Source organism: Drosophila teissieri, chromosome 2L (genome assembly GCF_016746235.2).
Source record: "Drosophila teissieri strain GT53w chromosome 2L, Prin_Dtei_1.1, whole genome shotgun sequence".
NCBI classification, from domain to species: Eukaryota; Metazoa; Arthropoda; class Insecta; order Diptera; family Drosophilidae; genus Drosophila; species Drosophila teissieri.
In genome coordinates, this window is record NC_053029.1 from 24,950,488 (window position 1) to 24,971,429 (window position 20,942).

The 20,942-nt window shown below is 44.7% G+C and overlaps 1 protein-coding gene across 1 annotated transcript; it reads right to left on the reverse strand.

Moving 5' to 3' along the window:
* Positions 1-7,267: 7,267 nt before the first annotated feature.
* Positions 7,268-12,443, reverse strand: LOC122624160. Its single transcript, XM_043803610.1, has 4 exons — positions 11,957-12,443; positions 10,445-11,288; positions 10,070-10,387; positions 7,268-10,004 (listed from the first exon to the last, which is right to left on the reverse strand). The coding sequence occupies exons 1-4, from the start codon at positions 12,441-12,443 to the stop codon at positions 7,268-7,270; spliced, it is 4,386 nt and encodes a 1,461-aa protein (XP_043659545.1).
* Between the last annotated feature and the right edge of the window lie 8,499 nt (positions 12,444-20,942).

The following is a 20,942-nucleotide window of genomic DNA, read 5'->3' on the forward strand; positions in this document are numbered from 1 at the left end:
AAAACTGTGCAGTAGAGTAATTTTATACTCTTAATATCGTAAGCCGAAGTAGTCAGTAGTAGCAGTTGCGATGTCCATAGTTCTCGCACGAAATTATCTGTACGGCGCTCATTCCTTCATCTCTTTTGTATCTCCTACATTAAGCTTGGGCGCTTGGATTTAACTTATGCGTATTTCTGCTGTCACGTTAGTAGTGTACGTCAATTTTTCGTCTGGTTTTGAGAATAAGTTGGGAAAATTGTTAAGTACATTTTCTAAATTATTTTTTTGTTGATCGGACAAATGGTCTGTACGGGGGCAAAATATATTTTCTTTAATAATTACTTTTACGTTGTCCTTAATGATCATATAGTTCGAATGTGTGTGAATTACTGCTTTAAGTTCTTTTAAAGTGTCGTCGCCGAGAATGGCATGGAAAGATTTTAATGTCGGCAAAATAAAAAATTTAATACGTACATCTCGGATATTAAACAGATGTGCCATTTTATAGTGTGTAATTTTAACATTACCTCCAACTGTTACTAACTAAACTAGGTTTAATATAGTTTCTATTAGATCCCGTATCAATAAGTATTCTCAAAACTTCTCCTCCTACGTTCACCTCAAAATAAGGTAAGGAGGATGTTGGGTCATGCAGCCGCCAAAACTGTGCAGTAGACTTATCTCATACTCTTAATATTGTAAGCCGAAGTAGTCAGTGGTAGCAGTTTGGATGCCCATAGTGCAAACCGCTGTTCTCTTGGTTGCATGCTTTGCATGCGAGAGGCAAAGAGACTAGCACTTTGCCTAAATTGCCTAAGTGCAGGTCATAAGCTACGGCAATGCAGCTCGAGCCGCTGCTGCACCTGTGGAATCAGGCATCATACGCTGCTCCATCTAGATGGTCCGCCCTCCTCGCAGCCACATGTTCCGGTGTCTTCAAGCTCCCACACTGAGCCTTCTGCCCCGCTTTCGACTTTTTCTACTCTAATTGCCCAGGATCTCGGTAGTGACCTTGTACTGCTAGCCACTGCAACCGTTCTAGTGCAGAATCGGTCGGGACTGTTCGTTCCCTGCAGGGCCTTGTTAGATACTGGCTCTCAGCTGCACTTGGTCACCTCTCGGTTTGCAAATCAATTGCAACTTAAGAGGTCGAGATCGTCCGGCTCCGTCACTGGAATCGGGGATTCCAATTTCGCGACTGATGGATTCTCGGTAGGAATTGCGTTGCGGTCTGTCACTTCGGATTTCTCAACGAGCATAACAGCAGTTATCGCTCCCAATATCACGGATCGCCAGCCAAGTTTTAATGTGGACATTGGGGACTGGAAGATTCCAGAAAACCTGCAGCTCGCCGACCCAGAATTTCATAAAGCTCAGCGTGTTGACCTGTTAATAGGATCTAGCCTGTTTTATGAGATGCTGTGCGTAGGTCAGATAAAGTTGTTGCCAGGACTGCCACTGCTTCAAAAAACTCGTCTGGGCTGGGTTGTGTCTGGAGGCTGCGCGCGCCCTTGCGGTAGCGCCTTAATAGCTTCATGCGTTCCTTCTTCAGCCAGCAAGGAAAGCAGCATTGATGTTGAACTTGATTCACTTCTGCAGCGCTTTTGGGAGGTAGAAAATTGTCCCGACCCAATAGTTCAAGCCACTAAGGAGGAGCTAGATTGCGAGGCCCACTTTGTTAAAAATTACACCCGATTGCCAGCTGGCGATTACTCGGTACGTTTGACGCTAAAACTCCATTTGGATTCTTTAGGAGATTCCTATCCTCAGGCTTTGCGGAGATTCTTGTCGCTGGAGAGGAAGCGTACAAAGCACCCTGGCTTGAGGGTTAAATATGCGGCATTCATGAAGGAATATCGTGATCTGGGACATATGTCGCCTGTGCCTGCCTCCGAGGTCAGCTCGTGCCGATATTTTTTACCACATCACTGCGCCATGAAGGAGGATAGCACTACCACCAAGCTTCACGTTGTCTTTGACGGATCAGCTGCCACTTCCACTGGTTACTCGCTTAACGATGTGTTAATGGCTGGCCCGGTCATCCAGCCCAAGCTATTTCACATCCTAATTCGATTTCGCTCACACCCAGTTGCCGTTACAGGAGACATATGTAAAATGTACCGATGTGTAAGGGTCTCGCAAGAAGATAGCTATTTGCAGTGCATTGTATGGAGGGACTCCCCGATCGATGACCTTCAAGTATAAAAACTCGACACAGTTACTTACGGCACCAAACCAGCCTCCTTCTTGTCCGTAAGGGCTATGTCAATCGATGAGCAGGCATCTTTTCCCATTGGATCAGAAATCCTTCGGCGCGATTTTTACGTGGATGATCTTATCTCCGGCTCCGGCACGGTAAAGAATGCTATCAGCATAATGCAGACGGCAGGCATTCTTGCGAAGGGCAAGCTCAAGCTAAGGAAATGGTGCTCTAACATTCCGCTTGTGCTGGAGGGTGTGCCCGCCGAGGAAAAGGAGTCATTAATGAAGTTTGAAGATGGTAGCGATTTCACCAAAACTTTAGGTCTCGCTTGGGATCCCGCCTCCGACCAGCTATTGTTTTCGTTCTCTGCCTTTCAGTCGCCATTGAGACCCTGCAGGCGCTCTGTTTTGTCTGCGATTGCTAAATTTTACGATCCTCTCGGCCTGGTCGGTCCTGTAATCACAAGGTGTAAAACCTTTTTGCAGCAGCTCTGCAAAGAAAAGCTGTCCTGGGATGAAAGCCTCCCGGAAACTCATAACACGAAATGGCTTGATACTGCGACATAGTTTTGAAATAATAAGTCATGTTAGTTTCCCTCGGTTCGTGTTTAGCGCAGAGTCTGGTCTTGAGGTGCATGGTTTTTGTGATGAAAGCATTGATGCCTATGGAGCCTGCGTTTTTGTGGTTTCTAAGGGGAGTTTTAGCCATTTGCTTTGTTCGAAGTCGCGCATAGCTCCGTTGAAGACCATAACAGTACCAAAGCTGGAGCTTTGTGGTGCGGATCTTTTGGCTAAAATCATGAGGGAAATAGTTGGCTTGAAAGTATTTAAAGGACGCTACTATTGTTGGTGCGACTCGACGGTAGCACTTGGATCCTGGATCCGAGATGAGCCCTCCAGGTTCAACATATTTGTGGCAAATAGGGTTGCTGCCATTCAGGAGCTGACAGATGACACGGCTTGGCGTTATGTTCCAACAGCGTTAAATCCGGCTGACATCTTATCCAGAGGATCCCTGCCGTCTGAGCTTAGCGTATCGTCACTCTGGGCGCATGGACCCGCCTATCTTACGGAGCCTGAAAGAGATTGGCCAACAGCTGTTTGTCCTGACAAACCGGTGCTTGAGCTTCGTCGAAGTGTGTTCATCGTAAAGTCGTCGTACGTGGATGTAATTGCTAGCTCCAAATATGCAAATTCTTACCCCTCACTGCAACGAGTGTTTGCATACATTTACAAATTTTGTAATGGAACTCGTCATCCTGGGCTCTCTGTCGCACACATTCAAGAGGGTATTCAGCTGATGCTGCGGTTGGTGCAGCGTAGTCAGTGGTAGCAGTTGCGATGCCCATAGTGCAAACCGCTGTTATCGCACGCATTTATCTGTACGGCGCTCATTTCTTGTTCTCTTTGTTATCTACCTACGTTAAGCTTGGGCGCTGCATTCGGCTGTCTGTCCCGCCAATTGTCACTTCTTCGTTTTTCGGCAAAGACTCAACTTGTGCATTCGATATAGCTCTTTGTCGGCCCTAGCTGCCGTAAACAATTCGTAAAATAAACAGTATCGGAAAATAAACAAACTTTCTTCGGCTATTTATTATTTGCAACAGCTATTGAAAAAGCTCAATAGCTAAACAGAATCATATTCATCGTGCCATTCCACGGCATGCGAACTTTCCACCGCCTCTTTGCAGGTCAAAGGGATCGGAACAATTTCCGAAACAAGAGCGCCCAAGATGTTATATTGTTTCTTCGGACGTCTAGGTTTTCCAGTTCGGACAATCTTTGGGCGACCAGGACCTCTGCGTTCCTCTTCTAGGACCTGCTCTTCATTATCGTCAGCACTCTCATACTGATCTATGCTCCCATCCGAGCTGCCAGTATCGACGGATATGTCAGATACGGTTTCATCGTCTTCGGCCCCATCTCGCTGGCAGGGCTCGTCGAGTTCCTCCAGGTTGATCAGCACAACATAATCTTTGGATGCCACAGCATGATGTCCATCAAACAAAACATCCCGTTTCTCGACCAGTTGTCGAGCTGCTGGGTCATACAGCCGATAACCTTTGGCTGCCACAGAGTACCCAACCATAATATACTCCTTGCCTTTGGGTTGAAACTTGCTGCCCTTCCTCGGACCATTGTCCAGAGCAACTGCAAGAGATCCAAATACTTTTAAATGTTTCACACAAGGCTTCTAACCAGTCCACGCTTTCATTGGAGTCATACTCTTTACCGCGCTGGTAGGAGATCGATTACGCAGATAAACCGAAGTGTTGACAACTTCTGCCCAAAAACTTCTGACATTTCCACTAGCGTCCGATTTGCCCTTTCCGCCACGGCATTTTACTGCGGCGTATGCGGTATTGTTAGCTGCCTGGCAATTCCTTACTTCCTGACAATCTCTGCCGTTGTCACTCCGCAGGCATATCAGCTTTTTGCCTGTCTGCCGTTCCACCAGATTCTTGAACTCCATGTACTTTGACAGCACCTCGTTCTTCCCACGTAGAAAATAAACAAAAATCCTCCTGGATTGGTCGTCAATGAAAGTAAGAAAATACTTTGAACCTTCCAGAGAAAGTGTTGGGAAAGGTCCATACACAATGGTTGAACATGGATCTTGCTAACCATACACGTTTTGCAGTTAATATTTTCCGGCAAACCAATATTTTCTATGCCGCGCACCATCCCTTTGGAAACAAGTTCTTTCATGCTGGAGAAATTAATGTGTCCGTATCTCTTGTGCAGTAAAATCCCATCAACTGCTGACATGGCGAAAACACCCGCTTCGACCACCTTCAAACAAATACAAATAGCCAATCTTTTTGGCTTTCACGATCTTCTCCATCTTGCACCACCATGGCCTTCTCTAGGTCAAATGTCACCTTGCATCTGTTCTGCACAGCACTGCTCACGGACATGAAGTTTCCGGTCATCTTCGGGACGTAGAGAACATTCTTGAGAGTCAATATGCACAGGCCTGTCTGAATCTTGACGTCACCTATACCTTCTGCTTGAAGAAACCCAGCATCGTCCAGTTCGATCTGCTCTGAGTGCTTCTCAAACTTTATGAAAAGCTCCCGTGCACAACACATATGGCTTGTTGCACCGCTATCTACGCACCACATCGAGTTCTGTAAGTTGTTGACGTCACAAGCATGCAGCAGACTGCTTTGTCGATTCACCAAATTTGGCACCGTGCGATTGCTATCTCCTTCGCTCGCACTCCGACACTGGGACTTAATGTGCCCTTGTTCACCGCACCTAAAGCAAACGATATTTTTTCGTTTCTTCTGCCCATACGTTTTTTTTCTGCCAATATTGCCTCTGTGTTGCAGCGAATGCCTTAGCATTGTCAATTCGCGAATCTGCTATTCCATTTCGCACGCTCTCTTCCGTCAACTTTATGGTCAGAATCTCGAAAGTAGGCAACTGATCTCGTGTTTCCATAGCCACCACGAAATGTTCGAATTGTTCAGGAAGGCTCGACAACAAAACGATAGTTCGTAACCCATCGTTTAGTTCTATTCCGACTCCAGCTAGACCATCAAGAATTTCCACAAACTCGCTTATGTATGTCGACATGCTCTGCCCCTGCTCCATCCGTTTGTTAAGCAGCTTCTTGTACAACTGTACCTTTCGTACAGGCCCGTTTGGCTGATGTACGTCCCTCAATTTGTTCCATGCCTCCACAGCAGTCGAGCAATTCTTGATGTAGGCCAACTGAGGTGTCTTTACACTCAGTGTTATTGTTGCTAACGCCTTATTGTCCAAAGCCACAAAGCTGTGTCCCTCTGGAATGTTCGTTGCTGTTAGCTCTCCTGACGTCACACTCCATAACCCGGAATGCACCAATACAGATCGCATCTGTATTTTCCACGTGTCATAGTTTTTCTCCTCTAACTTTTCAATTTGATAAAGAGCACTCATTGTTCTTGATCGTGAGTCACACACCGCTTAACCAAAACTTTATTAAATTCACCAATGCCTGGGCCCAGAACCTATTGAGCGGCAGAATTCTATGAGAGAAACACCGTGTGTTCGCTGCGGAATTTTATTTGCAACTGAATTGTAGACGTCGGGGGCCGGAAAAGCTGATGTCGCAAAATGTCCCAGAATTCAATAGAAACACAAGGGGTGTTGAAATTCGTCCTTCTCTGGTCGGGGTTTTATTTCCGAGTGATTTCTTCACATAAAAATAACGGCTTCGTGTCCCGCTTCCGAAACATTCCACCAACAGCGATGCTCCGCTGGCGGGATACCGGACTCAGCTGTTCGGCATGAACATTCTCCCCCCCTTGCAAGAGGAATACTTGCAAATTTAGGACAGAGAACAGCGTCCCGAAAGAATCCATCCCAGCTTGGAATTTTGTGCCATGGGCAGGCCGTCCTGGCTCGCGATGATACCCGGCAGCATCAGGTCGGCGTAAACGTCTGCTCCAAGGACAGCCGAGACAAGCGCTGGGTGGAACCACCGGTCATCCGCTAGCGTCATGTTGTGGAACATGTCCTGCACCTTCGGATCCAGGGGCTGTGCCGGCGTCCGGCTCTGCATCTGCTCGTCCACCAGCATCAGCAGCTGTTTGCTCATCCGGGACGTTTTTGAGCGAATCTCGGTGGTGCACAGCCGTTCGTTGCCCACACCCGTGACGGCCAAGTTGAGGGCCTTCACCAGCGAGACGTGGATGCGACTCACGGGGCAGCACGGATCCACCAAGACTCGCACATCGAATCTCTTCTGCTCGGACCCAATGAGCACGGCAGCGGTCGGAAGGATGCTGACGCTCGTCCGCACCAAGCTAGGCGCGCCCGTCGGCGTTGACAAGGAGCTGCGGGGTGGGGAACTATCCATCGGCGAGGCTGAATCGCTGGCAGCGGAATCGCTGGCAGCTCCTCAATGGGTGAACCCCCCTGCACACTCGACAGCGGTATACATCGTGGCGGATCGCTGGAGCCATTGTATATGCGGCTACATAAGAAATGGGCAAAATAAATAAATAGATGAGATAGATGCGGATGATCATGACACATGGACGACGTAGGACGACACAACTTAGGACTCGTCAGTAGCAGGTTTTCAAAATACTTAAAGTATGGAGGAGTCATTCGACTCATTCGGGCAGTCCATTGGAAGGCGGATCATTTTTGCCACTGGTCTTCGGACGACCCCCCGTGCTGTGAGAGCGTCTGCCACTCTGACCTTGCCGTCCACGCCGGGACAGACCACTTGGATACGCCCAAGTCGCCACTCGTTGGATGGCAAGTTCTCCTCTTTGATCACCACCATGTCTCCCGCCTGGAGATCTCGCGTTGGGAACTTCCATTTATTCCTTTTGTGGAGTTCCTTTAGGTATTCCTCCTTCCAACGCAGGCAGAACTGCTGAGTCAGGGCTTTCAACCTCCGCCACCGATTGATAATGGAGCTGGGACCTTCTTTAACCTCAGGTTCTGCTACCGCAAGTAATGGTCCACCGATTAGAAAATGCCCAGGGCTCAGAGCGATAAGGTCCGTGGGATCTTCGGACATTGGCGAGATGGGCCTGGAGTTCAAACAGGCCTCAATCTTCGCCAAGAGGGTAGGCCGTTCCTCGAACGTGTATTTCCCAGCGGCTGTGTACTTGTAAAAATGCGACTTGAAGCTCTTCACACCTGCCTCCCAAAGCCCTCCCATATGAGGTGCGCCAGGAGGGTTGAAATGCCCGGACACATTCTGAAGACTGTGCTGCGATAAAACCGATGTTCTGGTAGCTTCAATGAAATCCTTTGATAAGGACGTGGAAGCTCCGACAAACGTTTTCCCGTTGTCAGAGTAGACGTGTTGTGGACACCCACGCCGAGCGAAAAAACGGGAGAATGCGGCCAGGAACTTCTCTGTAGTCAAGTCCGAGGTCGCTTCGAGGTGGTTAGCCCGGGTAGTAAAACACACAAAAACGCACACGTACCCCTTTGTGATTTTGCAGGCTCGACCGACACAACTCTTGACGTCAAATGGTCCTGCGAAGTCCACTCCCGTATGGGTGAACGGTCTGGAAAACGTGGACCTCGCGCGGGGCAAATTCCCCATCAACTGCGTCTGCAGTCTCTTCTTGTGAATGACACACACTCGGCACGAATGTATTGTTCGTTTCACCAACATTTTAAGCTTGGGAATCCAGAATTTGGAACGGATCAGTCGGATCATTAATTGATTCCCCCCATGCAAGGATATGCGACGGATAAACAAGACTTGAAGTTCGGCGAACCTACACCGTGCAGGAAGGATGATCGGATGTTTTTCATCATAACTAAGCATTTCAGATGCTTGTAACCTGCCGCTTGCTCTCAAGACACCATTCCCGTCAAGAAAGGGGTTTAGGTTAGAAATTGCGCTTGCGGGTGGAACTGGTTGCTTGTTGCTCAAAGCCTTATATTCGGCGGGAAACTCATTCTTCTGAGTGAGCACAATTAACCGCTCCTGCACCTCCGACAACTCCGCCGCAGTGAGTTCTGCCGATGAGGCTACACCTTCCCTCCGGCAACTTTTCACAAAACGAAACACATAAGCAAGAACTCGCAGAGCTCGGTCAAAGGCTGAGAACCTCTCTAGGATTTCAACTGCTGAGGGCACTGCGACCGTGTGACATTTGACGGGGCGCTGCTCAAGCTCAGTCTCCGGATGGACCAACAACTCATTCGGCCACTGCTCCTGTTTGAGGTGCAACCAAGCTGGCCCACGCCACCACAGTGCGCTGTCCTTCAGCTCTTGGGGTGAGACGCCCCGGCTTGCCAGATCAGCTGGATTGTCTTCGGATCGTACATGTCCCCACTTGCTTCCGTCGGTACCCTGTTCGATTTTTGCGACCCTGTTGGCAACGAATGTTGTACAGGTGCACGCTGGCTTACTCAGCCATGCAAGAACGATCGTGGAGTCGGTCCAGTAAAAGGTCTCATAAACATGAGGAGGCATTTCAGAAATTACTAGAGCTGCCAGCTCCGTGAGCAGCACTGCTCCGCACAATTCCAAGCGTGGTATGGAGATGGATCTGACAGGAGCGACTCGGGTTTTGGATGTAAGTAGATGGGTACAACAGCCTTCCTTCGTTTCGATTCGGACGAAAATAGCAGCCCCATAGGCGTCCTGTGACGCGTCGCAAAACGCATGGTACTGAAGTTTCGCAGCTGGATGGAAACGTACCCATCTCGGAATACGAATCTCCTTCAGGGCAGGATACCCTTCTAGGAACTCCCGCCACTGGGTCGCGAGATCCCTGGGGAGTGGCTGATCCCAGCTCAGCTCCCGTAGCCAAATTTTCTGCATAAAAATCTTGGCTCGGACTACGAAAGGTGATAGCCATCCTGCTGGGTCGAACAGTTTGGCTATCTGAGATAAAACCTCTCGTTTTGTGTAAGCAGTTTGGAGGTGGATCCCCATTGGAATAAAAAAGAAACTATCAGATGTAGCTTGCCAACGGATCCCAAGAGTTTTCGCCGTACTAGCCTCTTCAAGCTCAAGAAAGTCTGCACTAATCAAGTGCTCCTTTGGAACCTCTTGTAGGAGTTTTCTTTCGTTCGAGGTCCACTTCCGTAATGGAAAACCAGCACTCTCAAGAGCCAGCCGAAGCTCCTCGATGGCTAAAACTGCTGACTGCTTAGTGTGAGTGCCTGCGAGCACATCGTCGACGTACATGAAGATGATGTCACTTGCCAAAGGATATTGGCCTCGGATATCCTGAGCCAACTGTTGTAGTACGCGGATGGCTAGGAAAGGCGCACAGTTTACGCCGAAGGTGACTGTATCGAGTTCATAGTCACAGAGCTCTCCATCCTTATTGCGAAAGAGGATTCTCTGAAAGCGCGTATGGGTTGAATTTACCCGTACATTTTTGTGATGTCCGCATTGAACACATACTTGAAGAAACGCCATTTTAGAATCTGGATAGTAAGATCGGACTGCAGTACGGGCCCCGCATGAAGGATATCATTGAGGCTGTTCCCGTTTGATGAAGGATTGGAAGCATTAAACACAACGCGAACCTTCGTTGTGGTGCTGTCTGGTTTGAAGACAGCATGATGGGGCAAATACAAATTATTAGAGTCGTTCGGAGAGACTTGGTGCATATGACCTAAATCTAAATACTCTTGAATGACTGAGTCGTACTGCTTTTTTGACGCAACGTCTTTATTCAGTCGAATCTCGTTTCGGAGGAACTGAGCCAGTGCGATCGACCTGGAGTGCCCAAGGTTGACATTTTTAGGCTCTTTAAAGGGCAACGAAACCACATACCTCCCATCCTCGTTCCTTTTGGTAGATTGGACAAAGTTTTCCTCGCAAATCGAGGTGGATTCCCTAACCCGCTTCACTGGAACATCCTCCACCTCCCAAAATTTTGTGAGAATGTTGTCCAGTCTGGACTCGGTGACAGCTAGTCGGGACGAAAATGAGCATATTCTGCTTGTGGGATTCGTTGCGATCGGACCGCAAAGAATCCATCCGAATATGGTCTCCTGGCCAAGAAGCGTGCCACAGATATTGGGATGGGAGCCGCTGAGAATGATCGATGGCAGGATATCGGCACCGATCAGAACGTCGATCTGCGAACTCCGGTAGAAATTTGGGTCTGCTAGTTGCAAAGGCGGCAGATGCTTCAAAGAGTCCTCAGGTAAAGTAAAGGATGGGAGACTCCCGGCCAGTTGTGGTAGTACATATGCAGAAGTCTTAATTTGGATGTGGGGCTTGACCGGAGAACCTATGCTGAGTTGACAGCGCTTACGGGGCTGAGCCGCAACAGTGAGGTTGAGCCCTGAAACTTGAGCATGGATGGATTCATAAGGCAACTCAATCAAGTTGAACAAGCGTTCTGAAATAAAGGTTGCCTCAGAACCCGAGTCAATAAGTGCCCGTGCTGAGTATTTGATGCCTAAATGGCAAATCTCTATTAAAGCTGTACTCAGGAGGACCCCTTGAGTGTTTACAGCCAAAAACGTTTGCACATTCGGTTGATTCGTTAATGGAGTGGACTGTATATCTTGCTGGTGGTTAAGTGTGGATACGTGGGCCTGGTGGTCAGGATTGACCGCTGACTGGACTGGTGGAGTGCCGTTTCGGTGCAGGAGAGTGTTGTGGCGTCCTTTACAAGTATTGCAATTATGCGTGCTAGTGCAATCCCTAAGCAGATGCGTTCTAGCAAAACAGTTTAAGCACAACTTCTGCTGTTTTATATATTTCTCCCGCTCTCCGACTGGCATTCGTAAGAATAACGGACATACTCGGATAGGATGGTTCTCTTGCGAACAAAGTTTACAGGATTGTGGAGTTACCGTCACTCTATTCTCAGAGGTCTGGATCGCCCGCGGGCTATTGTCAGTCCGCAGTGCTCTGGATTGAGCGTTTGGCTTAAAATCTTCAATCGCCTCGAGCGTTCGATGACGATCTTGTAAGAAAGCCTGGAATTCAGCCCACAGTGGAATATCTGTCTTACTCATAAGGGATTGTTCCCATAGAGACAGCGTTAGCTTTGGCAACTTGGCAGAGCACAGAAAAACGAGCAGGCAATCCCAGTTAGAGGTGTCGATTTTTGCTATTTTTTTAAAGCTGTTAAACAACCTTGAATTGTTCTCTCTAACTGTTTCAAGGAATTGCCGCATTCAAGGGCAACAGAAGGTAAATTAAACAAAATCTTAAGCTGACTGTTGACCAGCAGCCTCTTGTTTTCGAAACGATTCTGCAAGTTTCTCCATGCTGATTCGAATCCATCATTGGTTAAGGGTGATAAGGCCACAATGGATTTAGCCTCACCACTAGTTTTAGCATTGAGATGGAACAACTTTTCAACTTCTGAAAGCCGAGGGTTGTGTATGTAGATGGCTGAGAAAAGATCCCGAAACGTGGGCCAGTGAACATAGTCCCCACTGAAACTGTCGCACTCGACTGGGGGTAAGCGACACCCTCCCTGAGGAGGCGCCGGAATGGAGGCCTGAACGGCCTGTTGCGAGCGTGAACCTTCTTCAATGATCTCGTTGAGGCTCGCTGCGCACCGCTCGTAAACGGCATAACAGTAGTCATACTTGGACTGCATGACTGTTATTGTGTCTGTGGATCCCAGACCGGACAGAGCTTCGGAGCACGCCTCGTATTCCTTCTCCACCTTGTCCCATAGGGCCCTGATCTGCTCGAGTCGCACCCTACTTGTGTGGATTGACGGACTTGTGACTGCTGAGGTGTTGACTCTATCGGTTATGGTCATGAATTTTATCAAGGCCCTGTCTGCCTCGGCTTGCGCCATTTTTGCGGTTGCTCTAGTAATTTGGGGTGAGAAGTCTAAATTCGGTTTCGTGTTCGGTGCTGACCGTGGAACTTGGAGCGACGTGCTCGTGGATTTTCGTGGAGTTGTCGATGGGCTTTTGCTTCGAGTGGGCTTTTGAAGGGCACAGAGGACTCGCTCTTGGCTCTAACTCGTTGAGACGTTTTAGAAACAGTCAAACGGGTTTTTTACTTCCTCACCGTGGCCAATTGGCATATTAAGCTCTCGGAGGAGCCGAGAACCGTGCGGGGGCGAAACAGTCTGTCCGCTTGGACAAATACGGGGACGCTGGATAAAGCGTGCAACCAATTGAAAAAAAAAAAACACCGGGGTCGCTGTGTTGAGCGAGAGACAAAATCAAAAGAAATATGAATAATCGGAATTAATCGATTTAGACAAAGGTAAGGGGCGCCGGATTGCGCTTGAAAAAAAACCAATGGTAATCGTTACAAATTATGTTATCGTTTTATATAAAACTTGCGCGGAATACACAATAATCGGAATAAATGTTGCTATCGATTGAGAAAAAAAAAAAAAACAGATATGAGGGCACTGGATCACGCTGGACTATAATTGTCGATGTGGGATGCTGGATAAGCGTGGATGTTCCGCCAATTTTTTGAGACGATATATGCGAATCGGATATGCGAATAAATCAAGAACGGAGTTCTTGAGTTCTAGTGTCAGTGTGAACGGTCCCTTATTGGAATATGCCGTGTATGGCCCTAGAGTGGCTACCTTGACACATACGTACATATGCTGGTACACACATATATATATGCAGTATGTAAATATTAGCGCCGATGGTTGCTTTTAAATTTGTTTTTTTGTTATTCTTTTTTTTTCTTACTGCGCTGGGGGTTGTGTTCGTGGATGTGTTCGTCGCTAGTGTTGGCTGCAGCCGGTTCTTATCTGCCGGTCCAACAAATCGTCTGTGCTTGTCGTGTGTGTGGAAGCTTTCGTGTATGTGAAAATAAACAATAACATGAATATATGTATGTACATATGTTGGATGATATTAATGTCTGTTTGAATGTTCTGGCAATTAATGAAACACCCTATGACCATGCAGATGTACGACGTTGCGTATGTGCCATGTACGCAATGTATGCAGATGCAATGGACATATGTATGTACATCGATCGGCCAACATACATGGAATGTCTGTATGTTTTTGTGTATGTGAAAGTTTGGGTGGCGAATTTTGATTTTTTATTTGGTGTTTTTAAGTTGATTGGTTGATAACATAAAAGGGAAAGGATGCATACAGAATATACACACGAACATACATATATTATTGCGCAGGTGGCCACTAGTTGATAGTGAGCGGATTTTGATCGCAGCAATATATATGCGTATGTATATACATATATGGTGGGGATTTTGGCACCGTACTTATCTCGGCAAAGCGCTGGATGATCTCGGGCGAAGAACCAAAATGTAGACGTCGGGGGCCGGAAAAGCAGATGTCGCAAAATGTCCCAGAATTCAATAGAAACACAAGGAGTGTTGAAATTCGTCCTTCTCTGGTCGGGGTTTTATTTTCGAGTGATTTCTTCACATAAAAATAACGGCTTCGTGTCCCACTTCCGAAACATTCCGCCAACAGCGATGCTCCGCTGGCGGGATACCGGACTCAGCTGTTCGGCATGAACATGAATAATGAATGAAAGAAATGACAAAATGGTTATACATATTTTCTTATTCCTGATTCGTTAGAGCGGGATAAATCTATGATCGGTAACGAAATACAAGCCTGCATTGTATACATACAGGGCATTTACAGGGCCTCTATTTTCTACAAAATTAGGATAAAAAACAAGAGAGAACGCTATAGTCGAGTTCCCCGACTATCTGATACCCGTTACTCAGCTATTGGAAGTGCGCAGGAGTGTCTTCAACACTGACACATTTTTCAAAATTGTGGGCGTGGCAGTTTTGGGCGGTTTGTGGGCGTTAGAGTGGGCGTGGCAAAAAGTTTTTTGGCAAATCGATAGAAATTTACAAGACTAATACAAAACTGAAAAAATATCGAAACATTTTTCAAAAGTGTGGACGTTGCAGTTTGAGGGCGTTAGAGTGGGCGTGGCAAAAAGTTTTTTGGCAAATCGATAGAAATTTACAAGTCAAATACAAAAATGAAAAAATATCAACACATTTTTCAAAATTGTGGGCGTGGTAGTTTTGGGCGGTTTGTGGGCGTTAGAGTGGGCGTGGAAAAAAGGTTTTTAGCAAATCGGTAGAAATTTACAAGGCTAATACAAAAATGAAAAAATATCGAAACATTTTTCAAAAGTGTGGACGTGGCAGTTTTAGGCGGTTTGTGGGCGTTATAGTGGGCGTGGCAACATGAATCAACAAACTTGCGCTGCGTCTATGTCTCTGGAGTCCGTATGTTTAATCTCAACTTTCTAGCTTTTGTAGTTCCTGAGATCTCGACGTTCATACGGACAGACGGACAGACGGACATGGCCAGATCGACTCGGCTACTGATCCTGATCAAGAATATATATACTTTATATGGTCGGAAACGCTTCCTTCTGCCTGTTACATACTTTTCAACGAATCTAGTATACCCTTTTACTCTACGAGTAACGGGTATAAAAAATATCAAAATATTTTTTAAAAGTGTGGGAGTGGCAACTTTGGGAGGATAGTGGGCGTTAGAGTGGGCGTGGCAAAAAGTTTTTTTGGCTAATCGATAGAAATTTACAGGACAAATACAAAAATGAAAAAAATATCAAATCATTTCATTTTTCAAAAGTGTGGGCGTGGCAGTTTTGGTTTGTTTGTGGGCGTTAGAGTGGGCGTGGCAACTTGAATCGACAAAGTTGCGCTGCGTCTATGAGTGGAGTCTTCATACTTAGTCGCTATTGATCCTGATCAAGAATATATATACTTTACACTCGGAAACGCTTCCGTCTGCCTGTTACATCTACGAGTAACGAGCACAAAACGAAAAGGTACTCGTATGTCCAAAATCTATCAGATCATCAATAATAATTATGTCAAAAATTATGAAACTCTCGAAATAGACAATGTAGTGTGCAGTCCCTTTAAATTCTTCCTAGCTGAGCAGCCAGGGCCTTGACAGAGCTCGGCAGTGTGCACTTCTAGCATTTGCTCTAACTAGATCGACGGATGGGGCGGGGTTCTTGCCTACTCTATAATTCATGGGAGCACCTTTTCACAATACTTTAAGTGCACGGTTTCAAATGAACAAAAATCAGGATATGTATAAAAAAAAAATAAATAAATATTGTAAGTCCCAATGAAAAGATAGATACCGGATTATTGACAGAAACATTCGGTTCCGATTGACCCTAGGGTATGAGATGTTAATTTTACCCTATTCTACACCCTCCCTACCTTGACAACACCGGGGAAAATATATGGGTTGTCCCTTAAGCTAACGTTAAAGTAGCTACTATTTATGTTCTAGGATCAACATGGTGTTCGGCGACAGACCCACAAGAAAAAAAAACTTAAACCTTCATTTTAAATATATAATATAATAATAATAATAATAATAATAATAAAATAATAATAATAATAATATTATAATTATAAGTAAAAGGTTAAAAAAAAGAAGTTTAAGCTGAACTGAGCTTCTTAAATAATAATCATAATGAAGGATAAACAAAATTAAAAAAGAAAAATATAAGTAATTCAAAGTATTTTAAATAATGAAAAATATAAAAAATAATGCATGGTTTAAGTTTGAAAAAAATAAAACAAATTATGATCGACCATTAAATAAAAATAATAAAGAAAAATAGGGGAAAATCAAATAAAACTCACTCACCCTGCGACGCCGTCGTTGAGCTCAATGACTGCTGAAAATCTTTACAAAATAGAGGATCATTTTGTTTCGACCATGAGTTTAAATTATTAATTAATTAGCTCTTGATCATTCCTTATTTCATTTTATAAGATTAAAGTTAATAAAAAAGAAATTTACTTTAAGTTTTAAGTATTTCAATTCAAAAATAAGGAAATTTAAGAGAAAGCTTTTAAATTAGTGGCATAATACGACGCACCGTCCGAATTGCTGAAACAATGGAAATTTTGTTATCAATTTTTCTTAGCCACTTTTAATATTTATACGTCTGATCCAGTTCGGTTCGCAGAACGAAACTTTGTGAAGACCTAGCACATTTTTCGGAAAATTGGTCAATAAATAATAAAGAATTGGCATCGCTATCTTCCTTGGAGACGGTTCAGAAATTTCCAATATACATTTAATTGGCAGACGTCATATTTTTATTCCAGCTTATTGGTCGAAATACTTCCATGACATAGCGAAAATCTGCGGCAGCGCTGCACCAAATATCCAAGGCAGAGCAAATTAACCAAAGCAGCGCTCAAACAACCAAAGCAGCGAAGAATTAGGTAGAGCAGCGGCAGCGCAGCTCCACATAACCAAAACAGCCGCAGCACTGCGAGCAGCGCATTCGCAAATAACTCAAACGAGGTTTGCCATGACGTCACGAAATTGCCAAAACCTCGTGTGCCAATTTGGGGTGGGATTTTCTTCTGCTATAAACATGCATATATATAAACATGCATGCACTAAATAGGCACTGAAATAAAATTTGGTTATAAATTGTTCAAAGGAAAAAGACCAATTTCATACCTGGCCACTTTTTATAAATGCACCTGAAATTCACAGAAATTAATTGTATGCGTTTGTTTGCCGGTTTTAAACTGATATTGTTATATTAAAATGTATTTTTATACATTAACTTCAGTATATAATATTTTCAGCAAAATATATAAATTTATTTCACGCACTTGACTTGAACTTATTTGTTCGGCTGCTGTTCTTAGAGTGAGCTGTACTCAGACTGGGCCTAGGCATATATCAAAGCCGATCACGCGACAACGGCAAGTGCAGCCGGAGTCGACAAACATGCGTGGGTGTCGGCACGCACAAACGATGCGCTAGCTTATCCAAGGTGACCGAATTAAAGATAAGTCACGCTTAAGCTAATTGCTTTCGGAACTAGCAAAAGGGGAAAGAGTAAAGATACAAATGCCCCTGTAGGAAGTTGGACACTACAAAAGGGGAAAGAGAAAAGAAACAAATGCCCCTGTAGGAAATTGGACACTACAAAAGGGGAGAGAGAAAAGAAACAAATGCCCCTGTAGGAAATGGGACACTTCAACAAGCATTAGTGCTTGTTTAGAGATAATAAAATTGCTTTAATACTAGTTTCTATTCTAATGGAAAAATCGATTGAGATTTTCCAAAGCTTAATAAAAAAGTAAGAATAAAAGCAAGAAATTGTCACCAAGCTAACAAATCTTCTCACTCTAAATAAATTTAAAGTGTTGAGCTAATAAAAATTTTTTTTTAGCCTTTTTTGCAAATGAAAGACGATTTTTTTGGTAGCGAATACAAGCGATTTTATTTGTTTTTTTTTTGCGTGAAATTAGGCATGCTTGCGGTACGAAAATGAGAGTGAGAATATTACAGAGCGAACAGTACAAGCGAGCGTGATCTGCAGCTGATCCGCATAGATAAAGCTGAGTTGCCGTAGACTAATTGATTTCTCCAATGTTACCAACAACTGGACATAAATTTAGGTGCTGCTGGCGGCTGCGAGACCGGATATAAAGAATATGGCAATAAAATATTAAAAAACGTGAAATAGACGTTATTAAATAAGGTGACAAAGATAGATTAAACAACAAGGTTCAAAATATTGGCCACAAATGTCCATAGATACAAAATACAGTGCCAACAGGCAAAAACCGTAAAAAAACACAAAATACCAATGACCATAACCAAAAAACCAACAACAGCATTTGATATAGTTTTCAAATGATGGAAATAAGTTTGCAGTCACTATCATTTGCGATCTAACCAAATTTGTGGTTACAGTACCTGTACCAAATTTCCCTAGGCAAAGAAGATTGTGATGCATGGATACAATACTATACATATTTTTTTAACACCACACCATCAATAGTTCATGAGTAATGTACAAATTAAACCAGTTAGGTTATTATTTGTATTATTTATTTATTTGTATTAGTTTATTAGAGTTAACTGCTCTTAATTCTGGTCAATTGTAAACTAAATACAAATCAAATTTATTCAGGCCGCCAAGTCTTCGGTTGGAGGCAGCGGTCCCAGCAGAGCGCTTAGTCAGCGTCTCGTGCCGTCTGGAGCTTTATGCCTTTGACGGTCACTCAGCGCGCACATGCCCGCCTCACATTACGCTGGCCCTTGCACATCGCTTTCGCTAAAGCGAAAGCCGTACTGGGCTGGTTCGGTGTCGTCGTTGTTGTTGTTGGCGCACTTCGTTGGATGTTGGATGGCATTTCGGCGGGTCGTTGCACCCCTCTGACTTGCTCGTGTTAGCTCCTCCCTGTCTTAAGATGAAGTCGTCCCCGGATTCTATGGTCTTAGATGGTTGTTGACGTTTGGCTTTCAGACGGTAAATAAGAAGGATGATGACAAGGGTTATTGAGGCTGTGGAGGAGACAGAGCAATAGATCCAGGTTTTGCCTGGTGCCAATCGGGATTGAAGGTGGTTGATGTGCTGCAGATTTTTAACGCTCATCCCGTGAATCGATGACAGACTAAGGCGCTCTAGATGCCTCAGAACGTTTACTGAAACTGCGGCTTTCTTCTTTGATGTTCCGATATTGTTGACGTAGAGAGTGCGGTTGATTTTAATTTGGTCGGTGTACAATACCAGGTAAGTTCCTGATATAATCTGGCTTATTCCCTTTTCGTCGGTGATATTTATGGTTGGTGATGAGCATTCCCTCGTCGATCATGGTGACCGAGTCCAAGTGTCCAGGCTGTCCAGGTTAGCGTGTCTGATACGCTTACGTTTGTGGGATGTTTACCTTCAATCTCCCTTACATCGACATCATTTAGGATTATTGGACTTATTACGTTTAATTTGGATAGGGTGATTGCAAGTACCAAGTTTTCAAATTCTTGAATTACAATACGGGTTTTTGCCAAAATCGTCTCGTACAAATGTTCTGTGTCCAAGTTGTCCGATTTTAAAATAGAATTCATGGATGAGGTCAGTGTGTTTAATTGCAATTGTATTTTTTCGTTTATTTCTATCTGTCCGTTTACCGAGTCAGTCAGCTGTCCCTGTCTAAACCTCACCTGGTCCCAGTCGTCAGAGTCAGGTGTCCCCGCTATTGCTTTCAAAGCAGTCCCTAGGAAATTAAGACTAAGTGTGTTTTTATTTTAGGGAACAGATTTATAAGTTGTAGTATCGGAGTTTTGATATCTACGATTGCTTGATTCGATTGGTTGGACTACTACAATTTTGAAAACTTGTCGATATAAGTTAGAAAATGCTTTAGATCATCGCTTTCGCTAAAGCGAAAGCCGTACTGGGCTGGTTCGGTGTCGTCGTTGTTGTTGTGGGCGCACTTCGTTGGATGTTGGATGGCATTTCGGCGGGTCGTTGCACCCCTCTGACTTGCTCGTGTTAGCTCCTCCCTGTCTAAAGATGAAGTCGTCCCCGGATTCTATGGTCTTAGATGGTTGTTGACGTTTGGCTTTCAGACGGTAAATAAGAAGGATGATGACAAGGGTTATTGAGGCTGTGGAGGAGACAGAGCAATAGATCCAGGTTTTGCCTGGTGCCAATCGGGATTGAAGGTGGTTGATGTGCTGCAGATTTTTAACGCTCATCCCGTGAATCGATGACAGACTAAGGCGCTCTAGATGCCTCAGAACGTTTACTGAAACTGCGGCTTTCTTCTTTGATGTTCCGATATTGTTGACGTAGAGAGTGCGGTTGATTTTAATTTGGTCGGTGTACAATACCAGGTAAGTTCCTGATATAATCTGGCTTATTCCCTTTTCGTCGGTGATATTTATGGTTGGTGATGAGCATTCCCTCGTCGATCATGGTGACCGAGTCCAAGTGTCCAGGCTGTCCAGGTTAGCGTGTCTGATACGCTTACGTTTGTGGGATGTTTACCTTCAATCTCCCTTACATCGACATCATTCAGGATTATTGGACTTATTACGTTTAATTTGGATAGGGTGATTGCAAGTACCAAGTTTTCAAATTCTTGAATTACAATACGGGTTTTTGCCAAAATCGTCTCGTACAAATGTTCTGTGTCCAAGTTGTCCGATTTTAAAATAGAATTCATGGATGAGGTCAGTGTGTTTAATTGCAATTGTATTTTTTCGTTTATTTCTATCTGTCCGTTTACCGAGTCAGTTAGCTGTCCCTGTCTAAACCTCACCTGGTCCCAGTCGTCAGAGTCAGGTGTCCCCGCTATTGCTTTCAAAGCAGTCCCTAGGAAATTAAGACTAAGTGTGTTTTTATTTTAGGGAACAGATTTATAAGTTGTAGTATCGGAGTTTTGATATCTACGATTGCTTGATTCGATTGGTTGGACTACTACAATTTTGAAAACTTGTCGATATAAGTTAGAAAATGCTTTAGATCATCGCTTTCGCTAAAGCGAAAGCCGTACTGGGCT

Coding starts and splice junctions, on each gene's coding strand:
- LOC122624160 (XM_043803610.1), bottom strand. CDS start 12,443: ATGGCGCAAGCCGAGGCAGACAGGGCCTTGATAAAATTCATGACCATA. Junction 11,289..11,956: donor TCTCAATGCTAAAACTAGTG/GTGAGGCTAAAT, acceptor ATACTTGTAAAG/GACGCCACAACACTCTCCTG. Junction 10,388..10,444: donor AAAAGGAACGAGGATGGGAG/GTATGTGGTTTC, acceptor TGGGCACTCCAG/GTCGATCGCACTGGCTCAGT.